At 57.1% G+C, this 17,205-nt stretch overlaps 4 protein-coding genes across 4 annotated transcripts; 2 read left to right on the forward strand and 2 right to left on the reverse strand.

Moving 5' to 3' along the window:
• The first annotated feature begins 6 nt into the window (after positions 1 to 6).
• On the forward strand, positions 7 to 5,676 carry L226DRAFT_491089 (uncharacterized protein). Its single transcript, XM_067677341.1, has 21 exons — positions 7 to 681; positions 1,091 to 1,678; positions 1,732 to 1,796; positions 1,844 to 1,930; positions 1,986 to 2,168; positions 2,223 to 2,271; positions 2,324 to 2,393; positions 2,442 to 2,575; positions 2,630 to 3,054; positions 3,105 to 3,225; positions 3,284 to 3,657; positions 3,712 to 3,832; positions 3,890 to 4,024; positions 4,077 to 4,119; positions 4,176 to 4,281; positions 4,343 to 4,457; positions 4,512 to 4,658; positions 4,714 to 4,791; positions 4,843 to 4,919; positions 4,981 to 5,170; positions 5,235 to 5,676. The coding sequence occupies exons 1-21, from the start codon at positions 58 to 60 to the stop codon at positions 5,301 to 5,303; spliced, it is 3,801 nt and encodes a 1,266-aa protein (XP_067532322.1). The 5' UTR covers positions 7 to 57; the 3' UTR covers positions 5,304 to 5,676.
• L226DRAFT_537750 (Pkinase-domain-containing protein) lies at positions 5,519 to 8,907 on the reverse strand. Its single transcript, XM_067681369.1, has 9 exons — positions 8,122 to 8,907; positions 7,622 to 8,063; positions 7,389 to 7,561; positions 7,165 to 7,322; positions 6,874 to 7,115; positions 6,627 to 6,821; positions 6,446 to 6,574; positions 6,309 to 6,373; positions 5,519 to 6,248 (listed from the first exon to the last, which is right to left on the reverse strand). Exons 1-9 carry the CDS (start codon positions 8,876 to 8,878, stop codon positions 5,875 to 5,877), a joined length of 2,535 nt encoding a protein of 844 aa, XP_067532323.1. The 5' UTR covers positions 8,879 to 8,907; the 3' UTR covers positions 5,519 to 5,874.
• Positions 8,908 to 9,176: 269 nt separating this feature from the next.
• Positions 9,177 to 11,495, reverse strand: L226DRAFT_537752 (D-amino-acid oxidase). The gene is made up of 7 exons (XM_067681370.1): positions 11,362 to 11,495; positions 11,190 to 11,308; positions 10,413 to 10,458; positions 10,217 to 10,353; positions 9,758 to 10,159; positions 9,418 to 9,695; positions 9,177 to 9,353 (listed from the first exon to the last, which is right to left on the reverse strand). Exons 1-7 carry the CDS (start codon positions 11,408 to 11,410, stop codon positions 9,263 to 9,265), a joined length of 1,122 nt encoding a protein of 373 aa, XP_067532324.1. The 5' UTR covers positions 11,411 to 11,495; the 3' UTR covers positions 9,177 to 9,262.
• Positions 11,496 to 12,269: 774 nt separating this feature from the next.
• On the forward strand, positions 12,270 to 14,831 carry L226DRAFT_467982 (DUF500-domain-containing protein; the record flags this gene model as incomplete). Its single annotated transcript, XM_067676103.1, has 7 exons — positions 12,270 to 12,333; positions 12,388 to 12,428; positions 12,490 to 12,613; positions 13,146 to 13,246; positions 13,363 to 14,390; positions 14,475 to 14,577; positions 14,685 to 14,831. The coding sequence occupies 7 exons, from the start codon at positions 12,270 to 12,272 to the stop codon at positions 14,829 to 14,831; spliced, it is 1,608 nt and encodes a 535-aa protein (XP_067532325.1).
• Positions 14,832 to 17,205: the final 2,374 nt, after the last annotated feature.

Below are 17,205 nucleotides of genomic sequence, written 5' to 3' on the forward strand. Positions count from 1 at the left end.
GCCTCCCGCCACGCTGCCCCTCTCCTCCCGCTCGCTGCTCCCCGCCTCCCGCCCGCCATGGTCGCCCAGACGCGCACAGCGGGGCAGTCCTCCCCCAAGAAACTCCGCTTCCGCGACAAGCTCGTCGGCAAGGGCCTCACCACCGACGCCCTCCAGAAGAAACTCAAGCAGCTCCACCAGGAGCTCGCAGAAATGGACCAGGAGCACGTCGACGTCGCTTCCCTCCACGCAGTCCGCAAGGACCTCATCAGCACCACCATCCTCCTCCACAAGGACCGCGGCGTCAAGGCCTACACCGCGTGCTGCCTCGCCGACCTCCTCAGACTCTACGCGCCGGACGCGCCCTACACCCAGAACGAGCTACGCGACATCTTTCAGTTCTTCTTCAGGCAGCTCTCCACTGGCCTCAAGGGCGCAGATTCGGCCTATTACAATGAATACTTCCACCTCCTCGAATCTCTGTCGACCGTCAAGAGTGTGGTTCTCGTGTGCGACCTCCCGAACGGCGATGAGCTTATGGTTGACATCTTCCGCGACTTCTTCGGTCTCGTGCGCCGCGACCTCCCGAAGAAGATCGAGCTCTTCATGGCCGACATTCTCATCGCGCTCATTGACGAATGTCAGAGCCTCCCATCCGACGTGTTGGAAACCATCATGGCTCAGTTCACTGACAAGAACGCGGTACGTCCCCTTCTGTTCTAACCACCTGCAAACCACTTCGCTCTGTTGGCCACCTACCCATGCCCACACGTGACACTATTGTCCAACGTCACCGTGACCTTGGGCCAGTGGTTCCTGGGCCCGTTGCGCGAACTAGGTTCCGAACAGCAGGTATGCATGCAGCGCGTGTCCTGCCAAGGGTCCTGTCATCAGCCTATGCTTCTTATGCGTCGGTCAGGTGGAACAAAGCTTGGTTCGCCAGGGTTGTTTAAGCTGGACTGGTGGATCAATTATCGAAGTGCATTCAGCAATAGTGGCCTGTAACCTCTGGCCATGGTGGCCATGGTGCGAGGGAGATATTGTGTCTTCATGTCCCTATCAATCACACACGAAACAAAAGTCCAAGTACGGCTACTGACCCAACCTGCAGAAAATGGACCAACCATCCTACCGCCTAGCGGTCCAGGTCTGTAACGCGACCGCGGACAAGCTCCAACGACACGTCTGTCAGTACTTCACCGATGTCATTATCGACCGTGCACGAGAAGAGGAGTACGATGAGGTCAAGACTGCACACGACCTCATCCAACAGCTCAATCGCGCATGTCCTTCCCTCCTGCACAATGTCGTACCGCAACTCGAAGAAGAACTACGCGTCGAACAGATTCAGCTCCGTCTCATGGCAACACAGACGCTTGGGGAAATGTACGCGGACAAGCACGGGATGGAGCTCGTACAGAAGTATCCGTCGACATGGACACAGTGGCTCGGTCGCAAGAATGACAAGAACGCGACAGTGCGCCTTACCTGGGCGGAGACTATGAAGGGCGTAGTCATCAACTTGCCGGAGATGCGCAAGGAGGTTGAAGATGCGCTCAGGCTGAAGCTCTTTGACCCGGACGATAGGGTTCGCGCGGCGGTATGCAAGTTGTATGGCCAGCTCGATTACGAAACTGCGCTGCACCATGTGACTGTCGAGCAGCTGAAAGCTGTTGCGGGACGTGGTCTCGACAAGAAGGTGCGTGCTCGCGGGCCAACGTGGATGACCGTTTCTAATATTGGTATTTGCAGCAAAGCGTCCGAGTAGAGGCGTTCAAGGCTGTTGGCAGACTGTACAGTCTTGCGTATCCGGAGATGTGCGTGCGCCTCTCGGTGAGATACACCTAGACTGACAGCGATGCAGTGAAAACAACGACCCTGGCGCGATTCAGCAGTTCGCATGGATACCAAGTGCGATACTGCACAATGGCAGTATTAACACCGACGTCAAGTGTGTTCACTTTCTGTGTGTCTAGGACTTTCATCACTGATCACCCTTCGCTCAGGGTGCTAGCAGAAGAGACGATCGCAGAGTATATCTTACCTCTCCCGACACCACCTGCCGCGTCCTCATCGAAAGGATCCGAGGTGGACGAGGTCGCATGGACAGACCGTCTCCTTCTGACGATGCGCCATCTCGACGACGTCTCTATTAACACGTTATACAGCTTCTCTAATGTCAAGGGAATGTGAGTACTGTCTCGTATGGCCGCGGTATGTGGAGTTGACCGTAGCACCTGAAGTCGACCAACCATCTTTGAGAAATTCGTTGCGGTTTGCATCGAATACAATGTAAGTGAACCTTGGTCGCACAGCTACTACGGCAGCTGACCACCTGTTGCAGGGTGGTGTCATTGACGAGAACGAAGATGCTGTGACGGAAAAGCTCACTGTCGCAGTCAAGACAACCGCCGGTGAGTGAGATCCAGCGTGCTTTATTGCATCATGTTTATGCCTCTTAGCGCAACTATCTGAGCCTGCGAAGGCCGCTGAAGATCTGCAGACCTTTGCGAAACTGAACGAGGGACGCCTCTACAAACTCCTCAAGACATGTATGGACGTCCAGACAGACCTGAAAGGCCTGATCAAAGCAAGGGTACGTTTGATAGCGGTGTGCTGGACCATTATACCGCTCACCCAGAACCTGTAGACCGAATTCCTCCGCAGACTTGAGCAGTCATCATCTAGTATTGTTGGGACGATGACGGTCTTCCTCCGTCGTTCATCCCTCCACATTGTCAACCAAACCTCGATCCCCACTTTTGTCAAGCGCGTGCAGAAGGGCTTCGAGCCGGCTTCTGTCGCCTACTCGCAGACGCAACCATCTGCGAACCAGTCGTTCTCCGTATATGCTGCTGGCAACTCGGAGCCGGAGGGGCGTGCCCAGCAGACGGCCCATGCAGCACAACTCTGGATGACGTACATCTCGAAGCACTGCCCGGCGATGTACAAGGCGCACATAGGCGAATTCTCGAAGGCGATTGCAGACGAGCGCAATGTGAGGCTTGTCGAAGTCTGTCTGCAGGCAATGGCAGCTGCGGCCATGTCGGACCCGAAGCTTGCACCTAGTGACAAGTGCGTGTCTGCTGGTTACAAGCAGCGTAGATGGTGCTGACGACGAGCAGGCGTACAGTTGAACGGGTTGTGAAGTTCGCGATGGAGTCAAATCCCCGACATGCGAAGTTTGCGGCGCGATTGCTTCCTCACATGAAGAATGCGGAGCAGCTGTGCGAGCAGGTTGTCGAGGTGCGCAACTTGACTGTGGTCTCCTTGCACGGGTAGTATGTCTGACTCAGCGATGCAGTCGATCACAGACGAGCTGGAAGATATCGACCCGGAGAAGCTCGTGGCACACATCGCAGTGCTCGCACAGCTCGCCCTCCGTGCACCAGACGCGTTCGAGCAGAAGAGCGACGTCATCATGTCGTTCCTCGTCAAGCAGGTCCTCAGGTCTGTTCCCGACGAGGACGAGATGATGGAGACGGACACGGACTGGTTGGAGGACGCTGCGATCCCGCTGGAGCTCAAAGCGAAGATCCTCGCACTCAAGGTGTGCCGGAATCGGTGTCTGGCGCATGTGGAGTCGGAGACGGCGCTGGATATCGCGCAGCCGGTTATCCGGATGTTCTCGACTGTGCTGCAGTATGAGGGATCGTTCTCGGCGGATGATGCGGACAGGTGCGTTGGTGTTTAGCCATGAGCGTTACTTGGCTGATGTGCTCGACGTGATAGCCCATGGGCGAGAGCTCGTCTGAGGTTGCAGGCCACGACGTCGCTGCTTCACTTGTCAACGGTCAAAAAGTACGCGTTGGAAGTGTCGAAGTACTTTGTCCCTATAGCGATCACCATCCAGGTGTGTCATGCTCTGCCCTCGGTGTCCTCTTGGGCTTGCTAACCGCTAGGTTATTAGGATCCGGTGTATCAAGTGCGCATGACCTTCTTGGACAAGCTTATCTCCTTTTTGTCGCGGCGTAGGATCCACCCGATGTACAACATCGTGCCGTTCTTGAGCGTGCATGATCCGGAGCTGGATGTCAAGACGAAGGCAAGCCCCACGAGTGCATACAGACTGACTCTCACTGACTATGAGCGCATAGGCCCAAGCATATGTGAAGTTTGCCCTGAGGGCTCTGCCTAAGGGTATGTATGCCGTAGTCTCTCGTCTAGAGAGTACTGACTGGAAACTTGCAATGCAGCCCTTAAGCTAGAGACCTTCGAGCATAACTTCATCCGGCTACTCCACCTGCTTGCACACCATCCAGACTTCGCCATCGACGTAAACTCAATCCCTGACATGGCGGGGTGCGTTCTCTCAGCGTATGGTGTCTATTACCCATGTTCACAATCTCGCTTGCACACCTAGGTACATCCAATTTTTCCTGGAATTGGTTGGGACGAGTGACAACATCGCACTGCTGTTCCACATTGCACAGAAGGCAAAGACCGTGCGCGACGCAGAGTCGCATGTGTACAGCGAGGTATGTGCCAACTACGCTCTTCGTGCCCTTTGTCCTCATTATGTTACTTTGTAGAATTTGTATGCGTGCGCCGAGCTGGCTCAATACCTCATCAGAGCATATGCCAAGGCAAAGTCGTGGAACCTCGAGACCTGGCCAGGGAAGGTCAGGTTGCCCCCTGACATCCTACGACCGCTGCCCAGCGCTGAGGCAACGAACAAGGTACTGTTCGCTGCTTTCCCGAGGTTTGCAGGCAGATGCTGACAATGGTATTTAGATCCTGAAGACGGTGTATCTGTCCGAGGAGGCGTTGTCCTGGCTAGCTGAGAAGTCGAAGCAACCAAACGAGGAGAAGGTACTATTGACAATACCCGTTGATAACGGCATATGCTAATCTGAACCGCAGGAGAAGAAGCCTCGTGCGCCTCGCCAGCCCGCGGCCAAGCGGAAAGCCGCAGGGCCGAAGACGAACGGGACAAGCAAGTACGTGCTTTGAATCCCAATTTTCTTCCGTCTTACCGGGTACTGACGACTGTCGACATAGGCGGGCCCGAACCGGAAAGAAGCGCAAACAGGACGACACTGATGAGGATGAGGAGCCATCTGACTCTGAGATGGATGAAGATGATAAGGAGAACGAGAGAGCGGTGTCGTCGCCTGCGAAGCCAGAAGAGTCGGAGTCGTCCTCTGAAGAGGAGGCAGATGGAGAGAAAAAGGACAAGCCAGCTACTAGGGTGAGTGTTCTTTAGACATTCTGCTGGCGGTCGTCATTTATAATGCGCACCTCGTTCCTCGTAGGCACGAGCGAAGAAGCAGGCTGCACGAGCCGCGAAGCGACAAGCACAAGCGGCACCATCGGACGGATGATCGCCCACCCCTGCGCTTCGGCTTCGTCTTTTCTCTAGTGTTCTTGGACGTCCTCCTCCATCTATGTTATGCGCTGCGTTATCTTACGACATATGCTGTCTGTATCTTTGCTATCTCCTTCGCTTGCTGTGTCCGCATCGCTCTAAGTAGTTTCTTCTCCGGGACTGGCTGCTTCAAGTTGTAGGTGCCCTTAGATGTATCCCCACCGAATAATGACCCTCGCTACGATCAGTATACGACACATATGCACATGTATACCTGGAGTTCCCTCTCTCGCGATAGTAGTATATGATTATCGAACCCGTTGTCTGTCAATGCCCTTCTACATGTGACCGTCGACAGCTGTTCCAAACCTTTGGTGAATGCAAGATGCAAATTCTAATATGTACCGGCTACGAGACGTGGTGGCCCTATTGCAGACAAGTCGGAGACAATGCTATATATGCAGGATGAGTATGAAGTGTGTGTACGCTAAGTGTGGATCGATGACAATATACAAACAAGTGCGCGAAGTGCGCGAAGAGTCGCCCTTGGGACTCTGAACTCCAACCTTGAACCGAACAATCTACGTCTATCCGTAGTTCAGTTCGCCACCGCCACCATATCCGCCACCAGGACGCCCGCCTCCAGCGCGACCCAGCGGCATCGGCGGGCGCGGCGGTAAATGCGTCGGGCCCCTTCCATACTGGACCGGCGGTGGTGGTAGTGTTGGGGCGTGGTTCAAAATCTGAGGGACAGGCTGGCCTGGGCGGTAAATGATGGGGGGGAGTGTGGGAGGAGGCGGGACGGCGGGAACGGGTGGGTATCGCTGAGGAGGATAGTATGCTGGTGCATGGGTGCCATACACCGCGGGTGCCGCCCCGCCGGTTGGTGGCAGGTAGTGGACCGGCGGGCCGTTGCGGAAGGATTCGCGGGGAGGCGGAGGACGACCGTGCAGGCCGACACCTGTGGGTGGAGGGAGTGGTCTAGGGAGACCGTCAACAGCATGAGGAGGAATAGGCGCGCCTGCGGGAGCCTGATGACGGCGACCACGCTTGTCGAACTCGTGGGACGCCTCGTAAGAAGGGAGGCTAACGCAGTGCATGCGAATAAATGTCAGGTCAGCGGCAAGCGGTGAGGTAGTACTATATGAATAAACGCACGATTTAGGGTCGGCCGGCAAGGGATCCGTCCAGAAGTAGTCGTGATCCAAGGCTTGTGCAGCTGTTAACCGTTGTCTGGGGTTACAAACTAAGAGCTTGTCTAGGAGATCCACAGTCTCGGGGCCAATCCTGAGAACGGCCATGAGCTTTAGCCTTATGCCACGAGCATGATCGTACGAACGCTTCGTATGTCTTCCGCAATCGCCGCGGGTGCATGCCGAAAGCCTTGACGCCTTCACATCCCGGTAGCAAGTCGTATTCGGGCCATTCATCAGGCGTTGGCGTGCCGCACAGTTGCCAGATCTTATCCAGCTGATCGAGGTCCGATGCACCAGGAAGGATCGGTTTGCGGAAGAACATCTCGCCCAAGACGCACCTGTGGGGATGGTCAGTTCCATACCTGCCACGACAAACCGACGATCACTGACCCAACGCCCCACATGTCGACTTCGCCACCGTACTGTCGAGCGCCCAACAAAAGCTCGGGAGGACGATACCAGCGTGTCACGACGCAATTGGTGTACTTCCGCTCCCTACCTTTCGCATCTTCCTTGACCCAGACGATGCTCGGGTCGAAGGCGCGCGCAAGACCGAAATCGGCAATCTTCAGACATCCGTCGTTCGAGATGAGCAAGTTCGCTGCCTTCATATCTCGATGCAAGATGCGATTCTGGAAGAGATGTAGGCTGCCGTCAAATGGAGAAGATCAAGACGCATACCCGGTGCATGTATTCAGTGCCTTCCAAGAGCTGCTTCATGTACAGTTTGATCTGGCTGGGAGTGAGTTTTACGCGCTCGTTCTCTAGCAGACCAGCTAGATCATGATCCATGTACGGGAACACCATGTACACCGACAAGGGGGACTCCTTCCCATGACCTGTGTGTGGCGTTGGATCAGCACAAAAGTTCACAGTACGCAAGGACCAAATGAAAAGTGCCGTACTTCTCACAACGAACATATCGTAGATGTCAATAATGCACGGGTGTCGCAGCGCCTTGAGTATCTTGATCTCACGCAACGCAGTCACGGGCATACCCTCCTTCTCATTGTGCATGAGGATGCGCTTCAACGCGACAACAGTGCCTTTCTCGCGATGGACTGCTTTGTGCACCTCTCTGTTGCACACGCCAGGTCAGGGGGATGCGCCGTATGAAAGCACCGAAACAAGGACATACCCGAAAGTACCTTCACCAAGCTTGGTGAGCACAGTGTAATCGCTCTGCTGACCACATCCCTGGAATGTCCGCCCATAGGCGGCTTCCTCTTCCTCGCGAGTGCGGTGTACAGGCTTCCGTTTCGCTCTCCGCGCGACAATAGGTTTACTTGAGCCTGCAGTGTTACTCTGCTCAGGCGCAGCTGCAGCCCGAACCTCGGACTCTATCCTCGGAAGAGAAGGGGCGACTGGTCTAGGAGAGTGGAAGTTGACGGGCGTCGGAGGTTTCGGAGGAAGAGACGCGTATAGCGGAGGCACTGGGGGCGGCAACCCCGAGGGCGGTCGAGGGCTCTTGGCCGGTTCAGGCAGGCTATGATCACTGGGTGTTGCTCTGGGCGAGATGAGCCGAGGCGGCGACACCAGGCGAGCGGGAGGAGATTTCGGCGCATACGGTTCAAGAGCGTCTGTATAATGATTTCTGTGAGACAACGAACTGACGCAATGAGCATCCCTTGTACAAACCTTCGCGCCCGTCGCGGTAGGCGTCGTAACGGTCGACGGGACTTCGTCTGCGACCCCAGCGTTCGTCCTCTTCTCGCCATCTGTCGCGTTCGTAGAGGGGTCGATACGTTGCCGGGTCCGGGAGTACTGGCCGAGAGGGTGGCAGTCGATGCTTCTCCTTGCCAGAGCTAGGCGTCAAAGGAGACCGTGGCGAAGAGGGGGAGCGAGGAGAGCGCGAACGCGGAGACGGTGGAGAGCGAGAACGAGACACGGGTCTGCGCTCCCGGTGGCGGGGTGGACTTGGCGAACGGTATGGTCTCCGCTCAGGTGAACGGGGGTACGCCCGGGGCTCTGGGACATAACTCTGCGCTTCCCACCGTGGACGGTCATACCTCCCAGGGCCAGGCTCCCAGCTGTCTGTACCCCAGGGGCGCGTGCTGCGATCGTCAGGACGGGGAGGAAGCCCATACCGTCGGTGATTATCCTCATCACGATACCTGCGTTCGTCCTCCCGCTCATAACCACCACCCGACCTCTCTTTTGCCGCCCCGTTGACCCCGTTCTCCTGGCCTGCAGCCTTCTTCTTGAATGGAAATGGAACTTTGCCTGGAAGTTTGGCGGATGTCTTTGGTGGTGAAGGGGAGCGTAGCCTTGCCACCGGAGGCGGAGACGCGTCGTCTAGTTCACCCTCTTCGGGCGATGAAGTCGCTTGGCGTTTGTTGGGTCGGACATCGTCTGGCGACGCCGATGCTGGTCGCTTTGGGAGAGAGGAGAACATAGTCGAGCTCGACGAGGAGGACGTCGTCGAGGTCGAAGGCAATGGCATCGGCGGTAGAGCAGCAGCACACCACGTGCTCGTCGGAGATTCAAATCATCCGCTCGCACTTCGCCAACTGCCTTCCGTTCATCTCAATGCTCCCATACTTATCTCAACAATTCCACAATACGCCGCAGCAGACAAACACAGAGGAGGAACAGGCCCCTCGTCGTTTTTCGCGGATGACCGGAATCCATGTCGTAGCGTCAGAGCCTTCTGTATGGGTGGCTAACTCTCAATCAGGTACTTCAAGTTTCAACCCACGCTTTGCAATTGCTCGGGACAATTTGTTCAATTCCTAAGGCATGCTGTACTCGTACATTTCAATGGAAACAAACTTCAGCTTTACGACTGCGGCGAGGCAAGTGCCTTCTCCAAAATATCCAGCGCAACAGAAGCGCTCCCCCATGAAGACTGATAGCCACCTCCTCCATGGCTGTCATAGAGTCGCGTTAGCCAAGTCAACTCTACAACAAAACTACTTTCACCGATACACTCACCCGTAATTGAACACCAACGGGACCTTGCCCTGTCCATCCCTGCCAGGTACCCACTCTACGTCGAGCCTGATTCCGCCCTTCCGCTGCGGACGGAAGCCACAGCCCTCCTCAAGGATGAGCGGACGGAGGTCGTCGATTGTCCCAGCCCGCAGCCCCCGTATCTCGGGAGGGACGAGCTCCGGACAGAGCGCAAGGCAGCGCTCGAGGATGTCCGTCGTCGTCTCCGGGCGCGCAGCTGGGTACCAGTCGTTGTCCTGCTTCGTACCTCCCAGGATGACCTGCATTGTATCACCCAAGTGCGCTCAATCAGTGACTGCAAAAAGCTGAGAGGAGCACGCACATCTCCAGAACGCCGCGGGATGATGTACGTCCACAGACCCTGCTCGGCATGGCTCACCGTCCTGCCAAACGTGATCCACGGGGCGCGGACAATCACGACCTGGCCCCGGACGGGGTACACATCCTTGTCCTCGACGCCCCCAAGCGTGCGTGCGCCCAGCCCGGGGCACGCAATCACAGCGTGGACCGGCTCTCCGTCTGCGCGGCCGCACCGGAAGAGCCCTGGGCCGCCTTCGATGACCTGCGAGACGTGCTGGACAGAGCCACGGGCGATCTTGCCGCCCCGGGAGAGGAAGCGCGAGAGGAGATAGGGGAGGTACACCGGGGTGTCGATGTTGACGGTCGTGAAGGTGGTGCCGGCGAGAGCCCCAGGGACAAGCGAGTCTGAGGGGAGCTTCGTGAACTGTGGGTGGCAGGTCAGACATATCGGACTGTGCGGGGAAGTGACAGAGGTACTTACGTCCGGCATCCAATCCAGGCATTCGTCGCGGCCGTCGAGGAGGTAATCGGTTTGCGAGACACGCATGAAGCAGTGTTCTGCACCTCCGCCGGGGGCAGAGAGCTCCCACATCACGTCAAACGTTTCCTTGTCAATAGCTAGTGCGATTTCATCGTTGTATTGAGTGACCGATAGTGCACGGAAGAATCCAACGTACCCATTTGTTTCTCGTCCGGGCCTGCATGACTGACATGATGCGCTCCCTGATGGTGTGAGTATGCGCATCAGCAATCGTCACAAATATTGCTCAAGTAATACAAACACCGAGGCTCGTATCTACTGCACTTCCAAAGAGCACAGAAGAGAAAGATTATTGCAGTAACCCACAGCGCAAGAGTAGTCTGAATCGAGTTTCGCCAACCGGGCACGAAACCTTCGCAGCGGGTCGAGAATGGTGCTCAAGAATGCTTGCCTGTCTCACTGCGCGCCGCCGCCCTAGCCCATCTTCCGACCACAAACGTGGCGACTACAAAATTGCGGGCCGTTAATCCTACTTGCAGCCCATACCAGCGGGTAAGGCGCCATGAAGACCCTTACCCCGAGGATGCCGAAAAACGACGGGCAGTAGCAGTAGAATCCCAGCAGGCTCAGGCGGAGATAGATGGGGGGAAGTGGAGGATGCCCTGTGGCAGCAAATATCTGGTGCGTCGGCTCCACTATCACTGGCGAGACCCATTTGCAGTCTAGCAAGTGGGAGTGGAATGCTCAGACCTTAGCCTGCTCACAAGGAGAGCATCCTGCACGGAGTGAGCATCGCGGCCTTTGCGCTGTGGGTGGTCTGCCACGAGTGCACCGATACTTATGTCTGCCAGGCAGATGCTCTCGTGAGCCACTCACGCTAGCCGCGGAACCGATGCCACTGTCCGCCGCTCACGCAGATGATAGGACAGAACGTTCCCGGACCGAACTGGCACGGGAGTGGACAACGACGTACCGCCCACAGACTGGTGTATGTGATAGTCTTGGGATCCGTCGGGAATGTCTCTGCGATAACGGTCACATTGTATCCGCCCTTCTCCTGGATCTTCAGGGCCGTAGTAAGTCCGACGACTCCTGTTCGATGAGTCAATGTCGTATTGAAATCCGAAGTAACTGGGGACCCATACCAGCACCGATCACGACAATGTTCTTCGGGAGGATGGAGTTGGTAGACATGGCCGCTCCGGATGTTCTGTTCTGCGCCCAACCCTCGAACTTGAAGTATTTATGAGGATGGTCAAGCTTGATGTGGGCCCGGACGAGACGGACGTTCGTGGGATCAGAGATACAGAGATGACTCGATAGACCTCTTCTAGAGCACTTGAGGATGCCAATTATGCCAGAACTCACCGCTATGGCGCAGGTACAGCGGGCACGCCGTTGTCTTATGCCAACTGTGCTCAGCCTCACCTGCCACCTAGTACCTGTCCGCCACATCACCCCGTCTCTGTCCAATATTTATGATGTAGCTCCGTCATGGTCATTGCCGCATTGTTGAGACATTGTTGAGAGGCGTTCGTGACAGAAAAGCTGCGTCCAGAGACAAATATATTGCGATTCACGAAGCTTGGGAGACAGTGAAAGTGGAGAGAAGGATGTAGCTCCCGCTACTATCTAGAAGTCCATCATCGCGGCTGCAATGAACAACGCATAGAGCTGCTAGCGAAAGGGGAGTGACGGTCGTCTGCGCCGCTACAAATGGCCCCTGCCCAGTGAGCAAGCGTGGAGAGGGGTGATAAGGTGTCGGCGACAACACACAATTCTATGCGAAAATTGCTCTTATACTCGGCCGGGCCCCGAAAGGCAAATCCCGCCGCGGCGGTGATCCGGGCGCCGGCATTAGCCCGACCGGCGGCTTATGCGGGGAAATGATGTAATGGGCGCTTGTTGGGCCTGGCGCCGTCCGCCCAAGGCTGAGCTCACCGCACGGCACTCACACCCTATATTACGCCCTCCTCCGTCCCTGACACCTTCTCGGTCCCTGTATCTCTTCTTCTTTTCCCACTGCTAACACACACAACATCTGCCACGACGCATGAAGTTCAACACTCCTCTGCCACAACCTCTCCCCAAAGAGTGCCAGAAGGCTGCGCAGATATGTACGTTCGCTTGCCCGGTGGCACCGCTTCCCTCGTCTAACTGCTCCCATATAGTCAAATCTTTTGTCGACAGTGGTAACAACGGGCTTGACGGCGTATGTTCTCACCTTCCTGACAACAGACACTCGGCTGATCATGTCGCTGCGAATGACGTAGGTTATCCCCCGGAGCGTCCTCGAAAACGCAAGGGGATTTGCCATCTTTACAATCTTCAAGGCCGGTTTCCTCTTTTCTGCGAGAGCCGGGAGTGGGGTAGTGATCGCAAAGCTTGAAGATGGATGTGAGTACTTATGTTTTGCATACCATCCCCAGAGATACCATCCTCCCTTCCCATCCAAGACGCACAATGACGTCTTTACTTTCGCTTCCTGCCAGGGTGGTCAGACTGAGTGACAGTGCCCATCTGTCATTCTAAGAGCGTTCGGCATCTTCTGCTGCGAGCCGTCACTCAGAGGCCTCCGGACAGGCATGCTGTCCTTTCTGTCTGTCCTCGTGTCCCGAATAGACACAGAGTACGGCAGTGGCTACTGTCTCTGTTGCGGTGTGAGACCGTGCGGAACCAGTCGTCGTCATCTCTGACGGTAATAAGCGACGCCGGAGGATGATTACCCTGACTATCTTGCGACATCATAGTCGTCAGACCTCGGCAGAGCCTTCATGCCTTGCTCTCATACGGCGTACTTCGGCTCGATCTTATCGGGTTGCGTCAAGTAGGCTCTTGTGCGCAGTAACTCGACCCTACCCCACACTATCTTTGCTTCCTGGCCAACTACACACTGATTGATTATCGTGTTGCTGACATGTCCGCGTAGCATGGTCTGCTCCCAGTGCGATAGGCACCGCAGGTCTAGGTGTCGGTGGACAAGCTGGTGCAGAAATGACGGATTTCTTGGTGGTACTGAATTCGCGAGCAGTACGTTAACTCCTCACAACTTATAATTGTCTGATGATTACTCACCCTGGATCCCAGGCAGTCGTAAGTAGCCTCGTGCTGCGCCGTTGTGGGCGTTCGACTCACCATGCGCACAGAAATCCTTCATGTCCGCCGGTTCCCTCACACTAGGCGGCAACCTCAGCGTGGCCATCGGACCATTAGGACGCAACGGCGAGGCATCTGGTGCACTAAACGCAAGCGGTACGGTCGCAGCGATGTACAGCTACTCCAAGACTCGCGGTCTCTTCGGCGGCGTCTCAATAGAGGGCTCTGTGATCGTCGAGCGCCAGGACGCGAATGCGCAGGCGTACCACTCGGACGTGACCGTGAAGCAGCTCCTCAGCGGGGCGATCCCACCCCCAGAATGGGCGTCACCGCTGATCAAGACCCTCGAGTCGTGCACCGGGATGCCCGGCGGCCGCAGGTGGGTCGAGGACTTCCAGTCCAACCGTCCAAGGGATCCGTACATGTTTGGCGGCGTGGAGAGCCCGGGCAACGAGGTCGGCCCGTCCGGCGGCGATCTGTACTTCCCAGACACCCCGGGCACGCCTAACAGCAAGCTGTCGAAGAAGAACAAGCCAAAGTCGAGCAGCATCTCGTTCCCGCCGGTGAATTGGGGCCGGCGAAAGAGCGGGGGCTCGTACTTCTCCGAGTTCCACGACCCCGATCGCGCACCCCCGCCCGTGGACGCAGACGTCCCTGTCCCTTCTCCAAGTCGCTCCCCCGAGGACCGCCCGTCGCCCCGTCTCGGCCGCGTTCTGAACCCCAACACGGGCTTCTTTGAAACGAAGTTCCAGTCGGACTACGTCTCGGACGAACAGCTGAGGCAGCACCCCCCGCTCGGTCGCCGTGACACTCCCCCGAGCGCGAAGTCGCTTGGCCCGCAGGAGGAGCCCTGGGAGCCGGGGAGCCCGTTCAATAACCTCCCGCCGTTCAACCAGGCGCGGTCCAACATGTCCGACGCGACGAGCCACCGGCGTGCGTTCAGCGCATACGCCCCGTCTGCCTCGGGCAGTGGCGGCGGCGGGAACAGCAGCAGCCGGAACCCGTTCGACGCACATCCGCGCCATGATGACGTGTTCGGGGACGACGAGGACCTGCTCGGGCTCGGGTACGGGTACGGGTACGGCGACAGGGATAGGGACAGAGACCGAGACAGGGACAGGGACGGCGTTGGGGCATTGGGGCGCAACGGCAGCACGTCGAGCGGGAAACCGAAGCTTGCGCCAAAGGCGGAGCTGACGCGCCCGCTGCTGCCGCACGAGGGCGTCGCGCGCGCGATCGCGCTGTTTGACTTCAAGGCTGTCCAGGTGCGTGTTTCCGTGTGCATGTTCCGGGGCTGTGGCGCAACGGTGTTTGTTAATCATGATGTTTGTCGTCTATGGTCGCTGCTGCTGCTGCTGCTGCGCACGGGCAGCCGGGCGACTTGTCGTTCCAGAAGGGGCAGGTCATCACGGTCACGGAGAAGAGCGAGGACACGAATACGTGGTGGAGGGGCAAGCTGGCTATGGACCGGGACGGCGCCGAGGGGGTGTTCCCGGCGAACTTTGTCGAGGTTGTCTGAACAGACCCGGGATTTGGTTTTGAGCCCGGGTGGCGTGCGGGATGTGTAGGGGGGGAGCTGTCATGCCAGCGCGAGCTGCGCTTGGGGTGTATGTATGTATCTATTGCGAGGTCGACCGTCGTCTGTTGTTCTTGTTTGAGCTGGCCGCTTGTATCCATCCACTCATCACTCACCTACCCTGAAACGCATAGTACTGAATCCTGATCTGTGTTACTGTACAACCAACCTTGGATTTGATTACACATGTACGTACACTCTATGTAGCTAGATACCGGCACTGGGCAGTGGTCTCGGGGCTGCTTTGAAATGTATGATTTTTTTGGGTTCAACTTGAAGTTGGTGGCAATTCGTAGGCTGACTGCCGCATGGGCGGGCCGCTAGCTCGACGATTAGTAGCTAGGCCTCCCGTAAGTAGATCAGGGTTCAGCATACGTACGTACCTGTGTTGGCGGATTTCAACTTTCATGCTGCAGGGAGATACTGCGGTCCTTAGCCAGGCTTAGAGATTACGACGACACCAACACTGCGGTCCTTACTATTAGAGCTCATGACGACGACGCACGAGACCCGACGATCCGCATGGGTACACGACGACCGCCTTCCCGCCGCCCGCCCATGTCAGAAGCCAATCACCAGCTCCAGAGCTCCAGAGCTCCCCAGAGCCGCCGTGCCGTCGACCGTCATACCCATACCCATGCATGTGCTCGTGCATGCAAACGTACAGTATACCGTTGCGGTTCCGAGCCGTTATGCATGGTAGAGGATGCACGGACCGGGCATTTCGTAAGGTGTGGATTGGGGTCCCCACGTCGCAATCGAAGAGTCCTAGTCCTGATAGTCAGGGGCCGACGAGTCGCGGTCTGACGCGGCTGGAGATACTCTGTACGCGACCGGGACCTCGCCATATGGGTCCGTACGACATCGCATGCCGCATGGCATGGCATGGCATACCCATGCCAGGACTAGTGCGGGCAGCTGCAGTGGGCACCGGCAGACTCGAGGACCTAGTAGAGCCGCCGGGGTGTCGGAGTTTGCGATAGTGACGTTGTGCGTGGGGTCTTCCCGTGCGGCGCCTCCGCTGCCAATATTGCCATGGAAGAAATTAATGGATGACGGGTCCGTCCGCTGAAAGCACCAGGTACAGGGAAGTCAGCGAAGACCGTCCGCGCAGCTCGCGTTACCACTCACTGGATGCCAAGCTAAACTTGCAGAAACAGCAGCAAACTTGTTACTTGGAAGACCTTGGCCCGACGCGGCCCCACTGAGCGCTGAGCGCTTGCAGTCCTGCGCGTCCGCCAGTACTTATTACGGTACTATCTGCAGCCTTCCGTTTGTGAGCTGCCACGGAGTCCAACTCGGAGTCTGTGCGGCAACCGCTGTCCCCGTCTGGTTATCTTGTGTGCATGCGTGCATGCTTGTGACCATTGAACGCCGAAATGGCGAGAGCTCCCTCCCGATACTCTTCCGTGCGTCGAAGTACTCACAGACCCCGCGGCGGCGCCAAGGCGATGGTTAACGCGCATGATGGTGATGAAGGTACGGTATCTGGACGCCGTCACGTAACAGAGGCCGAGCTAGCCTATTCGCATTCAACGTGTTCAGTACTCAGTGCTCGCCCAGGGGGCCCTAGTCCGAGCAGTCGCATCCGCATCGGCTGCGGAGTGGTGGGAGGACGGCCGTTGGTGAACGTACGCTGCTGTGTGGATGTCTGTTTGCTGTGATACGTGTGTCAGGCCACCGTTGCGGACCGAGGAGGTGGATACTCGCTGGATCGCAGTTTGCAGTTGGGCAGCCAACCCCAGAGCGTGGGCTTGAAACTGAAACGAAAGCTTATTCGATTGCGCGGGGCGGCGGGGAGAAGAGTGGATACCACGGCTATGCAACTTGCGGGTCTGCAACTTGGTGCAGGACCATCCCGATGGTGTGCCCCACGCCAAGGCATCTCAGATGTTCTTCAATTTCAGACTGAGCAGGTGGTCGCTGTCGAGGTCGTGATTGTCGATCCCCCTTGCCAAGCCAACTATACATAACTGTCGTTGACCGTTGACATTTGCTGGCCCGGCGGGACTCGCCTAGGGCTTGCGTGTGTACAGGGGCTTTTGGTAACATGCTCGCACTGGCAGTTGCATGTCGACAGTCGCTGACAGGTCTTCCCGAAGCAACCGGGGAAAAAACCGCATTACGACAGGGATTATTGGAGATTGGCTGCCTCCGGATCTTGACCCCGAGCGGATGAGGGTGGATAGTGGGAAGCAACAGGCGGTAGGAGGGGATTGGGCGCACGGCACGGCAATGTGCGTTGAATGTTTCGGAACTCGTGGGTGCATTCTTAGAACATGGACGTCTGAACATCGAGAGGGCCCCGAGGGCGCAG

The sequence above is a fragment of the Lentinus tigrinus genome (assembly GCF_003813185.1).
Source record: "Lentinus tigrinus ALCF2SS1-7 unplaced genomic scaffold L226scaffold_27, whole genome shotgun sequence".
In the NCBI taxonomy this organism is placed as follows: domain Eukaryota; kingdom Fungi; phylum Basidiomycota; class Agaricomycetes; order Polyporales; family Polyporaceae; genus Lentinus; species Lentinus tigrinus.